Source organism: Dipteris shenzhenensis, chromosome 6 (assembly GCF_047967505.1).
Source record: "Dipteris shenzhenensis isolate YYH24624 ecotype China chromosome 6, Dip_SZ_1.0, whole genome shotgun sequence".
Taxonomy (NCBI): Eukaryota; Viridiplantae; Streptophyta; class Polypodiopsida; order Gleicheniales; family Dipteridaceae; genus Dipteris; species Dipteris shenzhenensis.
The window spans coordinates 8458270-8479173 of NC_141601.1; the positions used below are offsets into that span (position 1 = coordinate 8458270).

The window sequence follows — 20904 nt, forward strand, 5'->3', positions numbered from 1 at the left end:
CGCAAGGGGGCAGTGGGAGCTTTCTGGGAATTGAATTTTGTCTGTAAGCAAAGTATTAGATGATTCATTTTCTAAGAAGACTGTATCCTATCTCCACTATCCAGAGATACCTAGTATGAAAGATGTTTTATGATAAAAAATTAAAGCTTTTGTATACTGTGTATAATAATGCTGACTGATTTTCTCATTCACATCAAAGACAATATTCTATCAATGGAGACAGATTTATTTATTTTTAAATTTATTTCGTTCACATCAAAGACAGAATATTCTATCAATGGAGACAGATTGAATGAACTATCAAAGATAGGATTGGGGAAGTGTCATTCTTTATTTGTATGTTCTTTGGCTCATAAACAGTATGCGCATAGTAATCGCTGTGTATAGGCCCTTGACCAGGAATTACAAAACAAAGATCCTCGATTTCTCTTTATGCAGTTCTTGGTAAATTTTATTAATTTTTAAGGTACTATTTGTTTGCTGTTCTTTTTTTCAGCTTGAGGCTCCAGTTGCAAGAGTTTGTGGGCTTGATACGCCATTTCCTCTGGTTTTTGAGCCATTCTATATGCCAACAAAAAATAAGGTGAGATTATTCATTCATTCATCTTTATTTTTTCTGGGCATTACAATCTATATGTTATCAGGAATTGCAATGTGAATAGGTCATAATATATATATTTTTAATTTAAGCATAAAATTATGATTCTGTTTTTTAATTTAAGCATAACATCAATAATTTGCAACTTGAATATTGTCTAGATGAAAGTTATCTTGAAGAAAGGGCTTGTGAGGGATTTGATGGAAATAAATTCTGAGCAATGAAAAGCTAGCCTGGATGGCTGTCTGTGGAGAACAGGAAATCATGTGTCGAGATCTTGTTAAAGGGGACACGTAAATGTAGGCCACTCTAGAGTTGCCCTTGCTATAGTCTGGAATGCAGAAAGAGTTGGATGAGGCAGCCAAGATGAAGAGCCTTTATCCAGATAAAAGTTATCTTGAAGAAAGAGGCTTGTGAGAGCTTTTCACTTGATGGAGAAATTGTGGAAGTAAATGCTAGAATAAAGGACAAAAGAAACTCTAGGCAATGAAAAGCTAGCCTATGTGGCCGGCCGCCTGTGGAAGCATGAAACCATGAGCTGAGGTCTTGTTAAAGGTGTCACATTAAATGTTAGACCACTCTAGAGTTGCCTTCACAATAGGCTGTAATGCAGAAAAGAGTTGGATGAGGGCTGCCAAGATGAAGAGCCTTTAGGCCCTCAAGCCAACCAGTCTTCTAAATGGTGTGGCCACCACACAACTGATTTTGTAAAGCTCCTTCCAAATATGGGAGGCTGTTAGGTTCTGATCATCTCCCAGACTGTATATTGACCTTGTTTCTGGGAAATATGAGTCAAAGGCATTTAAATTACTCTCTATAAGCCATGCTAGGGCACCCCTTGTGAGGTAAGAGGATAGATGAGGAGAAATGAACTAATAGTCGTGAGATCCTAGCATAAGCACTCTAGCAATCCTATATTGTCATCTCCAAGACTCTGTTTTGACCATGTTTCTGGAAAATACGAGTCAAAGGCAATTGAATACTGTGAATAAGCCATGCTAGGGCAACCCTCGTAAGGTAGAGGATGGATGAGGATAAATGTTATAATATCTTGAGACCCTGGCATAAGCACTCTAGTAATCCTCTAAGCAATCCTCTAAGCAATATGGCTGTGACTGTGTATCTTTAACACTACCCGCCAGGACCCAACCGAAATACCTTCATGGAGGAGTAACCTAAAGAATAAGGTGATCCAAAAGTGGTCTCAAGGTATGACTTAGAAGTCATGCAAAATATGAGAGGACTCCAGGAAGTGAACGGGGATGGTTGCCTTGCTAAGCCTCGAGCTGGAAGTGCTGATTAGGTTTTAACTGAAATGACTGCCAGTTGTGGGCACATCCCATGTGTCAAGAATGAATTTGCTCTCCCGTGATTAGAGCTTCCGTAATAGGTCTGTAACTTGCACCTCAGGTGTCATGGGGACTGTTCTTAGAGGCATCCTAGGTTACCACTCTAAGACGGGGACTCAAATATCCAGAGGCATGTGACTCTTGCTTGGTTGCTAGTAGTAATTTGTCCACTCAAAGCCACGGAGCAAGTCCAGTTTCATTTCTTTCATCTCAACAACCTTATCCAAGGATTCAATGCCTTTGTGAATATCAATGTAGCAGTCGGTTACCAAGAGGAATCATTTGTACAGACCTATTTGAAAACACTACGCAAACAAACGTACGCTGCTTGCTTCCATCGAGGATTGTGCAAAAACTCTAGATTAGGTATCACGTTGGAGCAATTGTGGATTGAGCTTCTTTATGTACAAACGTTTGTAACAGCATCTTGATGTGATTATGCTATTAAGGCCATTCAAATAGCCAACTTTGGTGGCTTTGTCTTTGTAAGTTTAAGGAAGTGTCCAATTCAGAGGGCTTGCCTCTGTGAATGTGCACTACAAGCTTGAAACTTGCAAGGACGATATTAACACGTGTTGGTTGACCTTGGTGTAGGCATTTGCAAAGAACTCTTCACTTACTGATGAGATATTGATGGCGATACTATCCCTAGCATAGGACAGCTCGCCGGGAACTCCTAGATGGTGTAAGAAGTGGAGTTGAAGCAGCAGGTACACCAAAATGCTTTGATACCATAAAAAATTAGGGTTGACTATTTGTTTGTAAGCTGCAAATGAGGACAGCATGGGGGAGTGACACTTGAAGTGAACTAGGGGTAAGGGAAGGGGCTGAAGAGACTACTATGTGGCCAGCACATAGCTACCATGTGGACATCAAATGATAATCCTTCTTAGGCTTGATTGTACCCCCCACAATAGGTTGAATAATCCACATAGGACTACCATGGAACTGCCCCTGCCCTTCTTTGGGGTTCCTAGAGGGAGAGCACACAGGCTCAACAGGGAGCCCATTATGTGGGTTGCAGGAGTGGGAAAACACCCATTCAGTCGGGTCATGATGCTTGTTGCCCGGGGCTGCAGTCTAGTGTTTAGAACTGCCCAGATGCACTAGAGAAGGAAGGCATAGGGCAACAGCAAGGTAGAGAATTAGTTTTCCAGACACTAGAGAAGGTGGAGAAAGGTATTTCCAAGGTGCAGGGGAGGCACTAGCAACAGTAGGAGTAGCAGCCCCTAGAACTGTGAGGAGCTTATGTGGTTGAGCAGGTCATAGAGGTGGAGAAGGGAAGCTGATAGAGCTTTAAAGATGCTCACATGGAGGACAACAGATTGGGGGAACATCTTGTTGCCTCAAGCACTAGTAGGGCAGCACCCAGTTGCTCCCATCTCACAAAGTTGCATAACAGCCTCTTTGAAGCCATTGGATCCTAAGAGATATGGAACTTGAACTGGTAGATAGAAAACCTTGCTAACCTTTCTAACCTTCTTGTTGAACACAACCTCTGAGTTAACCTTCTTATCCACTCCTGGCAACCTGCAACCCACATCCTTTCAACCCACGTGCAACCCTTGGATGCAACCTGCAACCCACATCGCTTCAATCTGCACCATAGGGAATCTTGGGACCTAGATATTTTCTATGTGCAGTGGAACATTCTAAGGCTCGAAATCCTCCTACCAACACTATAGTGGTCCCAACATCTTGGAAACCAAGTTTGGGGAAAGCCTGTTCCTTCAAGGAACAACATGACAAGGAGAAAGCCTCTGTTCTTCCATCGGGCTGTGAAGCTTTTGGTTGTGTCTCCCACTGCCACCTTAATCCATATATACACTCTTTTTAGGATGTTCCAAACTAAACAAGCCAGATATAATAAAAACTAAGGGATGGGGCCACGAAAGTGAGCATCCACACCCAAGGCTGATGTCTGAGAGGAGAATATCGGGACTTGAATAGAATCACAACATATCATATCGTCTCTCTCTCTCTCTCTCTCTCTCTCTGTGATATTGTACTGTCTCATAGTCTCGTGAGGCCTCCCAAAGATGGTAATACATCTATGTGTGTGTGTGTGTGTGTGTGTGTGCAATGTTCATTATTTGTTATTCATGTTGCAAACGTGCATCCTAAAAATCTTGGGGGGTGCTATTGTTAATCAGGTACTAATGATTGTCATGTTGATGTCTTTGAGTTCTTTAGAGGGGCCCAGTAGAAAATCCCAAGCGCACATAGAAAAGCTGGCCATAATCTAAAGAACTGGGCATTTGCTATCTCCTGTATCTTAGGTTTAGTTTTAACTGGGACAATGGAATTGTATATTACAGCCAGAGTTCTCCAATTGTAAATGCAATTACTAACCTCAATGGTAAAGCTTTGTGAAGAATTAATTCTTACTGATGCCCCAAGTGCTCTTACCTGATGCCTCTAAATTAAGGGAGATTGGCTAGTGGAAGTTTGTTTCAAAATTTGAAAAATATAATGTGGTGGAGCATATAAAAATCATCTTTAGTCGTATGAAACTACATTTACAATGACTAGAACCATCCTAGGTGATGAGAGTTTGGTTGAAGGGGTGTTGGAGGAGATTAGCTGCAATGTAAAGGAAAACTCTGATGAAAATGATTATAAATTCAAACTTAGCATGTGTTTTGGTAGGTTATCCATCCTTGATTGGAAATTGTTCCCTGAAGGGATTGTCTCTAGACTAGTCTCTGATATTTTTTGAGGTTTTTTCTATATCTAATGTTTTACAGCATGCATGTTTAATAATGTCGTGCCATTCATCGCTGCGAGAAATCATGACTTGAGGAAATTTTGTGGGAGAGATTTCTAATCCTAAGATTGGTGTATTTTGGTTCCATTACGTTCCCTCTTTAAATTTCTTTGTGCTTTTTGCAGGTACTTGAGGCAATCAAATCCGCCGTCAATTTTTAGGGCCCTCACATGTAAATGTTATGCAAACATATATAATTAGTATGGCAAAATGGCAGAAATCTCCACCATCCTTCGAAGCTAGCGTAACATTGATATCATTGCAAGATGTACAAGGGAATTCGAGAATGCATCGTGCATGACATGCTTCCTTTATTGTTATATAAAACCAAAGGTTATGATAAGCATGGCAATTCCATTGGTCTATCGAGGAATGGCTCTAAAAATTGGGTAGAAAGTTGTAATTAAGGAACAGATCTGATAACATTGTCATGTAGTAGATCTTATTGCCATTGATTTGTTGTAAGCTTATCTTGTATATTGGTTTTGCGGATCTTAAAACTCATCGTCACTCAATTCAAGTTATTGGTTTTCTATGTTATATGAAGAAAAATTGATGGACAACCCGATTATCTTTGATTGCTTACAACACCTTTCAAGCATCTATAGAACCGAGTTCTCTTTGCCATGTACTCAGATGTAAGTCTCCTGCTCTTCATTGTTTGTGGCTTTTCACAGCCCACTCGTAATTCCCTTGCCTTTATTTGGATCTCAGAAAGCAAAGAGCTTTTTTTCAACCTAAATGGAGCACAGAACTCAGCCTTTCTGAATCTAGAATATACTTCGAGTCATCGTTAAATATGCATACATGACAAATGACCTGTTGAAACTTTTATGGAATATGATCTACTGCTTTATGCTACTTGCAATGACATCAACTATCATAGAGCAAACTTAATGCAAGAAGGTGCTCAACACCTTGATACATAGAAGAGAGAATAAGTGACAAAATTTTGGTGGTGGCGTGGATGAGGAGGGATTTGGGGAGGAGATGTCAAAGTTATGAGAGGAAGTCATTGAGAACATGTATTTTAAAGATCTATCATTCAACGTCAAGGAATGTAAAACGTTTCACCCTATAGCTCAATCTTTTTAAATACTTGAGGAAGTATAAAAAGCTCAAAATCCATATAAAAAAGTGCTCAGAGCATACTCTATAGGTTTCTCTAACCTTGGGGGTTACATTGCAAATGACTTCTCTTTCATAATGTTGAATTTTTGCAACGTCAAGTATCATATGGATTGTGGTGATGGAAGTTCACAAGATTGATCAAAATCAAGGGGTCAAGTATTGAAGTAATACTTTACCATACTAAATTAATTGCTTGAAGTATCAAGCTTAAGAAAATTTTAAGAAACATCATAATCACACTGAGCCTAAGGAAGCTATAATGAGTCTTTAAAATGAAATTGTTGAAGCTTAAAGTACAAAAACGCCTCAAGAGAAGGTGAAGACTCACTTCCCTTTATACCTTTTTATTGTTATTTTTTTGTTTGTTGCTATTACCCAAGAAGTGCTTTTGCATTATTGTGCCGGAGCCTGAGTACTCTTCATGACAAAAGTAGCATTTCCACTTCTTGTTAGGCAACATCGTAACGTAATCGCGAGCCTTTGTTGGGTTTCTTACTCGTTTTTCTAGAGCCATGCTTCTAATAAAGATTGTAAGAGAAACATACAAAAATTTATATAAGTACTATGTACATTCACATTTTGTCAACTGGTATGTAGAAAGAAACTAGACTTCGTTCAGCGAAATAAGGAGGAACTACTATGGTGCATCGATACTTAGTAATCACATTCTCATATGAAAAAGTTGCTGGGCTTCTTGCATGTACTTTTCTCATAGTTTTTGCTTCAACCCACTTGGTGAAGTAATTGATGCAGTGCGCCTCCATTTCCTTAGTAGGGTTGGATATATAGGTTTCAAGTAAATCGATCCCTCATTTTTCAAATGGCTTTTTGAAGAGGTATGTTTGAGGAAAGAAAGCAAGTGTGAGAAATTGAGAGAGAAATATTTGATCTTTAGAAAAAATCCCTCTCTTTTAAATTTGAGTTTTTGTCTTGATCTAGATTAGTGTGCATAGTGGAGTATGAGAAAGGGGGATAGTGGTTGCTTGAAGGAAGCAAAATCCTCAGCTTTTGTGGACTTGTGAACTAAAGTTCATTTGCTGGCACGTTATGAAGGAAAAGCTAGATAGTATTGTGTAAACATGCACATGTAGAGGCAAACCTACAATAAAACATCCCACTCTAGGTAAGATTAAGGGAAAAAATGGAGATTTCTAAAGAACTTAGCTCACAAAGGGATGACAAGGAGCTTGATTTCTCCCAAATCACACTTGCTTATACCCACACCCCCACCTATGTGTTGGAGCTAGTTAGCCTAAAGTAACCTATGACAAGCCTTGATTCTCCAAAAAGAAGAACATTGTTGGCAAACCCTTGAACCTAAGTTCACGAGTTTAGAAATTTTTTACTAAAGCATACATGTTCCCTCTCACAAATGAGTGTATTTGCTTCACATTGTTCATCTTCTTCATCTTTTGTCTGGCATAAATCTTAGATTTCTAGATCATGATGCCTTCGTTAGAGATTGTATGATCTGACAACACCCCTGAGAGCTCATAAAATACACATTTGTATGGATTGAGTGAAATTTGTGTCTCCTTGCATTTCTAGAACAACTTTAGCAAAATTCTGAGTGTGCTTGCTTTGTACTATATCCAAGAATATGACAAGGAATTCATCAATGTACTCTTGGAAGGATTTTGCATTGGGGTGAGAGAGATTGAGTGTTGAATCAAACTCAATGGGAAGCCCTTCAAATCCATGTATTTCAAAGCAATGTACTCATTGAAGAGTACTTTGTCTTTGTTGAGGAATTCATTAAGAAGTTCTTCATTGATTTGGATCAACATCAATGCTTCATGCAAATCCATATTGATTTCTCTAATGATCTGGCCTTCAATAATTCTTCCATTTCCACCAGTCATTCAATTGATTCCATGATAGGTTCTTCTTGGAATTTTGTTTGTCATTTTTCTTGAGCGAGCCCTTTTGGGACGCTCATGTGGAACTATTTATCTTCCACCAACCTTTTAGTTGCTATCCACATTTGATCAATCATTGTGATGAGCACAATGTTGAGGGGAAGTAGCTTTTCATCAATGTCCAAGGTGTTGGCATCTTCCACCTCCAAGCATTTGGGCTTGCAATTCTTATGGGTCATGCTCTTGCCCATCTGTATCTACATTTCCTTCGCATCTTGGGTGATTGTGAGGGTCTCTCCTCCCCAATTGTGGAGAGCCGTTGCACCATTACACCATGATCATTCCAATAGCATCGAATACCCTCCTTTGCTTTCCATTTTGACCAGATCAATGTGACTATGACATAGGCTCTACTTCTCTTGATGTTGAGCATGACCATGGGCATCGCCGACCACTTGATCTGGCATATGGATTTTGAATGGTGAGGGCTTAATTTTTTCAACCTTAGCCTCTTTCGTACTTCTTTAGAGATGATGTTCACTCCTGATCCTCCATCAATGAGCACTCCCCTCACCACATAATTCCAATCTTTGACATTGATCATGGCCAAGGTCACCAATTTGGTCACCTCAATCTTTGTCATGAGGGGTGAAGCCAATTTCTGTTGGTTGATGATCGAAGGTTGGAAGAAGTTTACACAGTGGTGGGAAGCAATTACCATCAATTGGCTGATGTAAATTATCACGTTTAGTTTTTGGAACTTTCTCAGGCTGAGTTGATCTATCTTTGCTTCACTATTCCTTCATATTTCTCGTTGCTCCTAGATTCATTACCTTCCTTAATTTGTTCATTCAATCCCAGTGATCTATCATTCATGGGTTGCTGACCCAATGACTCCCCCACTTTGATGAGGGGTTCTTTTCTTTTATGCAAAAACATTGCTCCATCACCTTCTTTGGGCTTTTCTAGGTCACTCCTTTTGATCATGTGAACACCTTTGTATCTACCTCCATCAATACCATGCCCCATCTATTAGTATGCAATCATCTTGATCAGATGCCTTCTGGAGCATAGCTAGCTACTTCTTCCACAAGAGGCATTCACTCTTCTAGTGGCCTTCCTTGTTGTTGAAGTAGGATGCCATGTTGGTGCTCGTTGGCCTATTCCCTTGATACGGTCTTCTTATGTCTTGTTCCACTTGTCATACTACCTGCCCAACCAAAACTCATTTGCCATGTGATCATCTACTTTGCACTATGGCACTAGGCCTTACCATTTTCTAGGGTGCCTCTAATGCCCATTTCTCTTAGAAGAATCTTCTCCTTAACCTTGGTGTCTCTTTTCATCACCACTTTGTCTTTGTCTTCTTTGTTGTTATCCACTTCTTGGATTAGCACCTCTTCTTATATTGCAGTTCAATGTTCCCCTTCTCAAGTGCAGCTGCTCTGTTGAGCAATTCGCCTTATGTCCTTATTGGGTAAGTTAACTCCATGTTGTGCAACTTGACGCCGTGAGTGGTGCCACTCATCAGCTAGGATCGCAATGCCATTTCATCTCACAAGTTGTAAAATTGGTTGGTCATCACTTTCATTCATGTTGCAAAGTCATACTCTAATTCACATTTTTATTTGTTGAGTCTATTGAGCTTCAATAGTACATCCTCTTTGCTGAATTCATGATGGAACCTTTTAGGAATGCAATTTTCAACTTGTTCCATGTTGGTACTAGCCATACCACTTGATGGACTTGTTAGCAAGCAGATGTGCACATTTTTCGAGCAAAAACCTATGAGCAGAAAAGTCCGAGTGATAATGTTTGGCACCAACCATGCTAGTATATTTCTCAAAGGAATATACAATTCTTTCTTAATTTCTCATTTATGGAACCATGTACTTACTTATTTATCATTATAACCCTCATTTTAAACAAATAGATTAGAAACTCCTAATCTCCCTTCCTACAATACTCTCTTTTGAGAATTATGGTAATTGAATAGATTTAAAAGGGTTTCCCTTAGCTCTAGCAATCCCATATTTGAAGTATTGAGAAGTTCTCATGTAACAATGTATACCATATTCCTTGAATGAGTAGGAAAAGGATATTGAAAATCTCATAATTGAAGCCATTTTATCGATCATAAATTGATCACTAATACATTATCAAATATGGGAAGGCAAGGGAGGTATTTTCAAAATATTTCCAATTCTCCAAACCTAAGTACTTTTCAGGAAATGTGGTCCCTATTGAACTCCTTCTTACCATAATATGAATTGGGAAAAAGTTGTAACTCTCATATACATCTTGAAATTTCCAATTTATATATTCTATACCTATAATAATTATAATTTTAAGCCTACCATTGCATAGATCATGAAATTTTGAATATTTTTCCTTTTTACAGCTCCTTAATCTGAGCTAAGGAGCAAAAGTTATGACCCATTCTTTGAAGGGTATTCCGCCGGCGGAAGAGTGTTGGGGCAAACTCTTCAAACCATATTCCTCTAGCAAAATACACTCATAGGGTCTATTAAAAAGATGTTAAATATTTTTCTTAGCTCATCCTGAGGAGCTGCAAAGAGGATATTTGCTCAAAATTTCATGATCCAAGCAATGGTGAAAGGAAAGAAAGGATATTTGAAAGTCATAAAATAAATCGCCATTTGGACATTATATATGTATATTATATAAAGGTATATTTATATCTATCTTTGTTTATCAATATTTCATATTTACATACATATTCCTTGAAATAATTTAGAATTTTTTACTCCCCAAAAATGACTTGAGCCTATATATTTTGACCCCTCCCACCTTTTGTCCGCTTGTCACTCGGGGGTTTTCGCTCGAAAAATGGAAATCACATTAGCAAAAGTAGTGGGAAAGTAGATCATGTACTCTTCCTCCGTGTTGACTTGCAAAATTATAGCTATTCACAAATTTTTTTAAGGATGAGATAGGGGATTCTCTCCCTAATGTCCCATTAATTTTTGGGAATTTCATTGGAAATTTGGTCCTCTTGCTGCCTTGGCTCCTCGTGGTGGGATCCACGATGGACTAGCTTTATATCGGTCCATTTTTGCTTGTTTTGTGTGGCTTTGTCTTTGCCCTTTTGATGGTTATGAGGATTTTGTTTCTTATTCTTGCTAGAACTCACTTGAATTTACTGCTGCAAGTGGGGTTCTATGACTCTCTTGGTCACCCCCTTATCACTCTCTTCATTTGGTGTTGGTCATGGCAAATTGTTTGTCTTTAGTTAGTTACTAACCCCATGGCAATAAGGGTCAAAAGCACCATCCATGCTGCCAATATGAGACCATTGTGTGTGTATCGTAGTAGCAAAGTTCTCCTTGTAATACCTTGAGTCGGAAAGATGGTTTGATGAATCTAATAGGATGAGGATAGCCAAAATCCTCTCTAGAAAATATTTGATCATACTTGCAAAATTAGGATCCAGAGAGAGAAAGACTAAAACACGATAGAGAAAGACTAAAACCCTACACGTTTTGAGGTGCCCTACAAAAAGTTAGAGACCCCAATAGGTCACCTTCAAAATGTGTAGAGATTTTTACGCTTGAGGTCTCCTACCACCCTTGATGTTCCCTACAAAAGTGCAGAGACTCCTACCCTTGAGGTCTACAAAAGAGGTCCCACCAAGAAATCCCCTACAAATAGTGTAGAGACCCCAAAAGGTCCCCTACAAATTGTGTAGAGACCGACATGCATAAATCTATCTTAATGGAAAGAGGCTACCACTCTTTTGGGTTTAGTGTTCATTTCAATTTTGTGTTCATGTGCTTGATCTCCTAGGGTCCATTCTCCCTCAACAAAATCAAAGTGTGATAGCATGCTCTAACCTTGCAATCTCCCATCCTCCTCCCTTCTCCTGCTCCTCACTTCTCCTCATCATCCTCCCTTCTCCTACCTTCTCCCTCCTCCTCTTTCCTCCTCCTCCTCCTCCTTCTTATTCTTCTTCTCCTCCTCCTCCCTCCTCCTCTTTCTCACCCTTGTTCACTCCTCCTCAACCCTAACCCCATGAATATGTGAAGGAGACTAGCTCCCTAGTCCTCAACCTTGCAACTCTTTCTCAACCTGAAATTCCTAGTTAGCTTTCTCAACCCTATCCTCCTTCTCAACCAAGCCCTTGAACTCCTATGGAGGAGAAACCCTCCTTCAATGCCTATGATCAACACTTCTTTTTCACTTATGTGCACACTAGAACTGCTTTCCACACTTCAGCCTGCACCTCTCACCAGAGTATGACCGGAGGACCTATGCTACATTTGTGAACACAATATGCTACAACAATCAACGACACAACTCTAGGTGGCCAACACCAAGGTACTTGAAAATGAAAGAAAAAGTTACAACATTTTGGTGCAATTGCTTGGGAGGTTAGCATTTGAAGCAAAAGTGGATCACATGTTTGCTTGTATGAGACAGAACGCCCTTTGAAAACCATCAATTATAAATCACCCAAGGCAAGGATGCATGTGAATGCTTCTAATTATTGATGGATTACAAAGTTTGCCTTAATTACAAGTGTAATAATGGTTCCAATTATTGCTGAATTACAAATTTTTGCCTTGATTACATGTGCCAAAATGGTGTCTTCCATAAACAAATTAACAACTTATCACGGAAAAAAAACCCTTCTAAACACTCACACCTCCCCCATTCACTCTTGCGCCCCCCCTCCCTCCATTTTTTTTGCCATCCTTTCCACCTCCACCTTCGCCTCCACTTCCACCTCTACTTTTTCCATCCGTATCCTCCCCCTCTTAGACTCCCCCTCCTTCCACTTTTATGTCCATCCTCTCCCCCTCCCTCCACTTTTTTCGACCATATCCTGCCCTTGACCACCACATTTTTTGTCATCTTCTCCATCAATCTCCTACTCCTTCACCTCCACTTTCTGTCAATCACCTCCAATTTCCATCCACCTCATCTCCCCCTTTTCATGATCTTTCCCTCACTTTTTGTCGCCCTTCCATTTTACCCCTATCCCTCTCTCTTTTCCATCACCCCCCTTCTCTTTTACATCATCCCCCCACCCCTTTCCGTCCATTCCCCTCCTTCCTTTCTCTCTCTTTTGTTCCCCCTTATTCTTAGTCACCTCCTTTTCTTTCCCCCTCTTCCCCTCTCTTCTGTCACTCCCTCTATCTTTCTCTCTTTCCCCTGTCTTTTTTGTCCCTCTCTTTCCATTCCCCCCCTTCCATTATCCCTCTTCCACTCTTCCTTCTTCCCTTTTTTCCATTCCATCTCTTTCCACCCCCCCTGTTTTGGGCCTGTTTCCCCCCCTTACTCCCTTGTTTTTCCTTGTCTCACTATCCCTTGGATTTTCGTCTTGCCCTCCAACTTTGTCATGCACATTTGAGACTCCCTCTCACCTCCCTTCATGGCCAAACCCCCTCCCTTGCCGTCTACTACCTCTAGCCATTGTCCTACTACTCCATGTCAGAACCCTGATAGCCTCTACATGTTGTCTATCATCCCATGCTAGAACCCTAACGTTGGCCATCCATGTCTCTAGTGACAAAACCCACGTCCACAAGCTCTCATCGCATAGCGCCCATTTCACAACCTCGTGGCCCTAATCCACTTGTCTTGTTGAGATGGCTGCCACATTCTATGCAGCCCTGCTAGTATCCTTGCTACTAAGCCCAACCTAAACCATCGTCTATACTTGCACATACCTATCTGTGTGGTAGATTTGCCCGTCGCACCACCTTCGTGCTGGCTTTGCCCACTACCGCTTCTTGTTGCACCGCGCCACTGGCTCAACCTTTGCCATTGGTGGTTAGCCATCTCCACTCCCCTCGGACTTTTTTGCTTGGATCTTCCCCTCAGGCCAACCTTAGTTTTGCCTTCCCACCGATGGCCATCACCATGCTGCTTCAGAGAAACCTAACCAAAACAAGACTAACATTAACCTAAAGAAACCCTAACCAAACCTAATAATAACACCAACTAAACCTATACTAACCACTAGTTAATCACTAGCCACTAGTTAGTCACTAAACCTACACTAACCTCTAGTTAGTCACTAACCAACCATAGTTAGGTACACCAACTATGGTTAAAACTGACCAAACATTAGAAAAATCTGACTCAATTAGCTTAACCAAACTAAATTAGCCTTGGTCAATATTAAACTAACCATGGATGATTAGTTCTAACTATAGCTATTTTAAGTAACCTTGGTTAGGTAGTTTGACCACCTTAGGCTTAGTTTTCTTAAGTTTGGAGTCTATTCACACTAAGATTAAAGTGCAAGTTACATTTTACGTAAATTTAAAGCCCAAGGCCCCTTCAATAATCTAATTTTCACCCTAACTTTCTCTAGCCATAACTTATTCAATTGGATCCAAATCCCAACATTCACACAATCAAAGATCATGTTTAACAAAAAATTTCCAAAACATTTCACCTACTTTTGGACATCATTTCCAAGTCCAATCATTGATCCAATTATAGGCACATTTTGAAGTTAAAAATCATCATACCTTCGACAAAACATATCAAGATTGTTTTAGTCTCTACCAAAAGGTTAAGTCATTCAAAGGCAACATTCAATAGAAATTTTGATGATTTTTGGAAAATTTTTATCAAAGTATTACTCAAAGAGCAACACATCATCAACAAATTGGCATTGTTCGACAAGGTCATCATCAATTGGAGAATACCAACATCATAAAACTCAACTAACATTTCAATTGACACTTCAAGTATTTCGATAATCAACTATCCATTAAATTGATTGGCTATTTGTCTGATACAATTGGGTCAAAGAAACAAAGGTCAACCAATATTGATTACCATCCTTGTACTCCATAAATCTCGCACAAGGCAAAGACACAACTAGTGTAAAGGCTCCCAATTAGCTTCCAAAGGACTACCCTGAATACACCAATATGTATACCAATACGATCCACTATCCATGAAATCGATTGTCTATTACTTTGTCTATTACAATTGGGTCAAAGAAACAAAGGTTAACCAATATTGATTACCATCCTTGAACTCCATAACTCCCCCACAAGGCAAAGCCACAACTAGTGTAAAGGTTCCCAATTTGGGATCAGCTTCCAAAGGACTACCCTGAATACATCAACACATATACCAATGATATAATGGACCGGTTACCCAATAAAGCAAATGAAGTTGCGGGCGAATGAGATGAAATAGTAGAATTATAGAGGGGCATTACCCACTCTAGTTGAATCCTAAACATTCACATCATAAAGGATGTACATGAATAATCAATTAGTGTGAATGTACATTATAACATATTCATTTTATTACATAGCTTGTCATAACTCATTCCCAATGTGAGAGAAAAAATCATTTATTGAAAAGACGAGGAATTATTTAAGGTTCAAGAAAAATCACAATATCCTTGTTTTCTGAAACTATCATGTGCAAGCCACATACCTCTATGAGAGAAGGAAATGAACACTTATAGTATGCACTTACAGAGTGACAAATAGGAGGAAAAAGTATAGGTTTGCATATAGGTTATATGTAAAATATGGAGATTTACATTATTTATTGACTTGATATTTTGTGTCTTCAAAGTTTTCCACGATGCTTGTAGTAGCGGTCCTATGAACTATCATCGCAACATGAAAAATATCAAGGGAATGTGTTAAAACATGCTACCTAAACCCTCTTCTATACATGCTTTCGAAAAGGCATGAAATTTTTACACCTTCACCAAGGGGCAAGGTCATTATAAACTAGTTAGGAAATTAGTATTGTCATAGTCTTTATGTGTTGACTTTTATTTTTAACAAGAATTCTATGCTCTAACATGTTTTTCAAATCTCAATTGATCTAGTATATTATCTTGACCATTCCAATAAAAATCATATAGATTTCACTAATGTTTTGTTTAGTCTTCTTTATGAAAATCAAGATTTTGAGTTTAAGTATGCAGTTTTTAGATTAATTACAGATTTTTTTGAGGCCATGTTGTGTTCAAATTTCAACAATAAACTCAAAGGAGACCCTATTAAATAAGCATGAAGTCGAGATTTAGATTTGATAAGAATCCTCTAAGAATCATATAAAAAAAAGAGCCAACCTCTATAAGAGCCATTCTTTGATGTACACAAATTCCAAACTCAAACAATAATGAGTTTGCCTTGAGTGCTACTACATATCTAGTTCATTCCCTCATTATTTAATCTTTTTCTTCATTATTTCAAACATACAATAGCTATAGTACGTTGTTGTAATCCTTTCTTGTGTATGCAAAGTTAGTTGCATTAACAATAGGAAATAATTTTGTTTTAAGAAAATCATAAAGCATAAAGAGACTAAGGACATGGATTACACACACACACACACACACACACACACACACACACACACACACACACACACACACACACACACACACACACACACACACACACACACACACACACACACACACACATCCCTTTGGGGATCTTTTGGAGGGAATCCATTAATTAAAGATCATGTTTTATGGACACATGAAAAATAGAATATTTATTCATAATAGCTAAATGAAAACACATCGTATTCATAGTACTTGGAGGTCCCTAGGAACTCTAAGCTGTGCTAGTTGACCACCAGTTCCCAAGAGAATTTATAGGGCACATGGGGAAAATGGAGTATACCCACCAAGGTACCTATCCTTGCTATTTGAAAGAATGGTGTAGGGACAACATTGCCCATTATGACATATATCCATCAAGGGCAGGGAACGGAGGCCTGCTTTAAAGGCTCTTAGTGCCACGGTTTACTCGTGACTTAGGGAAGAGGATTTTTTGGAAGAAGAGATAGAAGGATGTCCACATGCTTCCCCCCCCCTTCTTTTGCCTGAGGGAACCTTGCCCATTATCCATACTACACAAACTGAACTTTGAGCAGGAGCAAAAACCTTCAATCAAATGGAGGAGTTAGAGTGAACCTAGCGTTACAACACAGCAATCAAAGAGCCATTTTTGGAGTCGATGAACTAGGTGTGGTTATATTTCGATTTTTTGACCTTGGGAATTCCCTTGAACTTGGCTGGAATAACCAAATTTATGGTTTACTTGAGGTTCCCACTTATTACTTGGACTTCACTAACATTTTATATGCATTTATTCATATCTTTAATTGCCCACCTCTGATTACTATTGAATAGTAAAATGCTAGGATTTGATTATGCTAATCTAGATTGAGTGACATGGATAACATTGTGTGCCGGCATTGAAGCCTGCAGTCCCACAATTCATAGTGTGCATGTTCTAACGTGCTATGTTTGTGGATGGATGCAGGTGAGTCGGCATACCTCTCCATCAGCATACCTCTCCATCAGGTTTGCATTAGAAAATCTAAGGCATGAAGACACATTGTTGGCAACTTCGAGGAGCACTGTACAGTGGATTTTCTCCAAGTATTGCTAAATATAATTGAACTCTCTATTGGAGACTACTCATCAGTATCATTGTACTTTTTGCAATGTACTAACATATATGTGAGTATAATAATTGACTCCCACTTTGACACCTTGTTAAGAGGAATGGTATGATATGGATTATTCTCACTTATGTGGTATTGAGAGGTTGGTTATTAAACAGACTACTCTCACTAGTTGTTTGAAAAGGGCAATAGTAGTTGTTTGAAATTGATTTACTTTGATATTGAAAGCTGGTCTAGTAGTATAGTAGGATAGATGTTTGATAGGTCAAAACACACACATAGAGGCACACTTTTTTGTGTGTGAAGACACACACGCATGCATGCACGTGCGCACACACACACACACACGCACACGCACGTGCACACATGCACACACACATTTTGTTTTTGGGTAATACTTTATATTACTGTGGGAAACCTCAAACCAAGCGAAAATCCACCATCAAGTACAAAAAGGAAAAGTACAAAGCAACCCCTATCAAAGGGGACATGAGATCAAGATAAAGGACAAAAAAGGAAAAGGAGGTTAATATGAAATTACATATCAGCAGCAGTAAGTGGCAAAATGAAGACAACAACCTCCAATGTGATCCTTGTTGTTCTAAGAAAAGTAGTAGTGCCATCAATAAAATGCAATTTCTCTCGACCCTTGTCATATGCAGGAAGTCAAAGCCTTTATACCACTAGGTCAAACACTTGTTGCATCATAGGATGCATGTCCTATAGTGAAAAAATGCTTTTATGTTCATGAGAAGCGGCTAGTATACCTTACTCTCTCAAATCCTCATTTGTTCCTCACTTCCATCATTAATTATATCCAAAGTAGATATATCCACTTTGTAGTATGTAGCTCAAATGACTCAATATCTAGAGCAGCTCGTTGGGGATCGGCTTTGACAAATAAATTAAAGGGGGCTCTTGAGAGGTAGATAATCAGGGCGATACATGCTAGAGTAGTGGAGGAAGAGGGAACATCAAGAGGAGCCATCTGGGGCATCAGCCAACTGAGGGTCAAGGATATGGGTATCTTGCAATGAGAGAGCTTGGAATGGATTCGACAAAGGAACTAAAGGAGATGTTGTCACCAAAGGTTTTCCGTGAGGGTGCACCTATATCACTATTTTTTATTCTTTGGTTGCTCTGGCTTATCAGACTGGAGTGGAATAGGATGTGTCAAAGTGACATTTGCAGTGGTAAATTGACATGAGCTTGAAGGGCAGCTTTGAGTAAAGGGACCAATATACCTGTACTTGTAACACACATTAAAAAATGAAGCAAAGTGTAATGGAATGTGAAACGGATACACCAAGCCTGGTCAACATCTAAACTTAAAGACATGGCCTACTCCATATCTTATAGAATGCAGATCTAGGTGTCCTTGCTTGAGACAAAAAAATCCTGCTTTGGAATACGTAGCACTCTTTCCAAAAGAGATGCAATAGAGGAAATGTGCAGGAGAAGAGGTACTAGAAAGGCCTGGTCAACATCTAAACTCAAAGGCATGGCCTACTCCATATCTTACAGAATGCAGATCAAGGTGTACTTGCTTGAGACAAAAAAATCCCGCTTTGGAATATGTAGCACTCTTCCCAAAGGAGAGGCAATAGAGGAAATATGCAAGAGAAGAGGTACTGGAGAGGCCTTTAGTTGACCCAAACAAGACAATAGCGCATGAGATTATTAGCTAGGTTGAAAAGGGAATCCCAAGACATGGCATCTGCAAAATAACCAGCATCACATACCCCAACTAGGGTGCGTGTATATGAGTATGTATGTACCATGTTGTTGAGGATTCATCTTAACATCATGTGAGTATATGTGCATAGTACTAACACAAAAGAGTGCTAAAAAGCCACAAGGGTTGGAAAACCTAATCCTAATCCTAACCCAAAAGGAGTTTGTATATATTCTTTATTTCCAACTAAATCTATTGTACAATTAGTCATTTGTGGTGTGCTCTCCAAGTGTATCCTTTTTCCTTATCTCCAATCTTCCCTCTCCATATTTGTTCGTGGTATTAGAGCATTGGTTGTTTCTTTCACTGAGGCGCTATCTTTGTGAGAGAGAGAGATTGAAATCCTTGTGTGAGAGATGAGTTCTCTTGAGTGTCTCCATGAAAGTCCAGAGACTTTCCATTCATGAATTTCCACTCATTTTTTGTTGAGAGAGACTTCAATCATTCATGAGAGATTTCTTGAGAGATTTTTGTCTTTCAAGAGGGAATATCTTCTTTATTCTTTAAGAGAGATCTGTTTTTTGAAAAGAGCGCACAATGGTCATCTTACGTGAGAGAGAGAGAGAGATAGATAGAGAGAGAGAGAGAATGGTTGTCTTGTGTGCGAGAGAGTAGAGCTAGTATCTCTATGCAAGCAGCAAGCCCAAGTCCCTTAGAGGGCATTCTCACGTTAAGCTTTTAGAGTCCCTGTTTATAGCTTGTCCTCGAATTTCTCCTCCTAATTCGGTTGTAAGGAGGCCTTCACTTCTCACGACTAACTTCATGGAATTTGGAAAAGTTGGCAATGAATGTAGGAAAAGAGAACATTGAGGAGCATGGCAGCCAATTGTCTCCTTTGAAAAAGTGTGTTCATCGCCTCAAAGTTCGCTAATTAATACCTTGAGCGCTGCATAGCCACAGTTCAGAGAGTCGTTCTCACGATTCCATGCCTAATCCTCTTTCTCGATTTGGTCACGTGTCTACAACGCAGGCAGCCTACAAGCTAAGGACCGAACTTAGCAAGTCTACAACTTAAAGCTAAGGTGAGCGCTCTACAAGCAACACATGCACAAAGCCAGCTTCAAACTAAGCGACTTCCACGACCTAACGCCAGCAATCTACGGCTTTCGCGAAAGCTACTCAACGACCGGGACTCGAGCCCAAGCGACCTCCAATAGCAACAACACAGCCGGCATTAACCTCGCGGTTCAACAACGAGCTTCAACGCCAAAAACAGCCGACCAAAGACGTGCGTCGTGGACTTGGGCTAGTGTGAGGGTTGCCAAGGTACCATTTTGTAAGAGCCACATATGCCTGCTTAATGATGGCGGATACTGTATGCTAGATATAAAAAAAACCTTTGTCAAGTTCTCGAGTCCTTGCCAACTTGTCAATACTGCCCTCTTACTTTTCTCACAGGAAGGACAAGGTTCGAAGCTTCAATCAAAACCCTTCATTGTAACAAGGTTTGAATCATACTTGGCTATTTTGGCATCATGTCCATTTCATTCCTTTCAAGAAAAATATGAACTGTTGCCACTGCAAACTAGAAAAGGAAAGGACATTTTAAAATGGGTTTGGCTCAAATCCTTATAGCACGACATCAATTTCATATTATGAAGTTAATAAAGAAGTCTCAAGCAGTCCAAAACTCAAGGGGAAGTACACACGAACCCAGACCTTGTCTTCAATTTTGGTGTCAATTTTGGTGTACCTTTTCAAAGTGGAAGTAAAAAGCTTTTGCACTTTATTTCCTGTTATTCCCTTATCTACTTACCCCTACTTACCCAGCCAAATTTTGAATGATGATCATACAAACATTTTGTGGAGCCATTCCTTGTTTCTCAAAACCTCTATCATAGAGACACAGAACATAAATTAATTATCAATACAATTTCGTGAATAAGCAAGTGAAGGGATCATCATTATATACAGAAGTTGGAGCATCCAAGCAAAGGAAGAAGTTATGTCCTTACACGTGAAGTTGTTTTATGACCTTGTACCTGAACCCATACTCGGTTATAGAAGTGCTTCAATGACATTATGTGCAA

General features: G+C 39.5%; 1 protein-coding gene across 1 annotated transcript in view; it reads left to right on the forward strand.

Annotated features, from left to right (window-relative positions):
* The window catches only part of LOC147900733 (2-oxoisovalerate dehydrogenase subunit beta 1, mitochondrial-like), a 37887-nt gene extending 32658 nt beyond the window's left edge, over positions 1-5229 (forward strand). The window contains exons 12-13 of the mRNA XM_087375594.1: positions 497-583; positions 4840-5229. Coding sequence (XP_087231720.1) covers positions 497-583; positions 4840-4875 — 123 coding nt within the window. The 3' untranslated portion in view covers positions 4876-5229. The remainder of the gene's footprint in view (positions 1-496; positions 584-4839) is intronic.
* The last annotated feature ends 15675 nt before the right edge of the window (positions 5230-20904 follow it).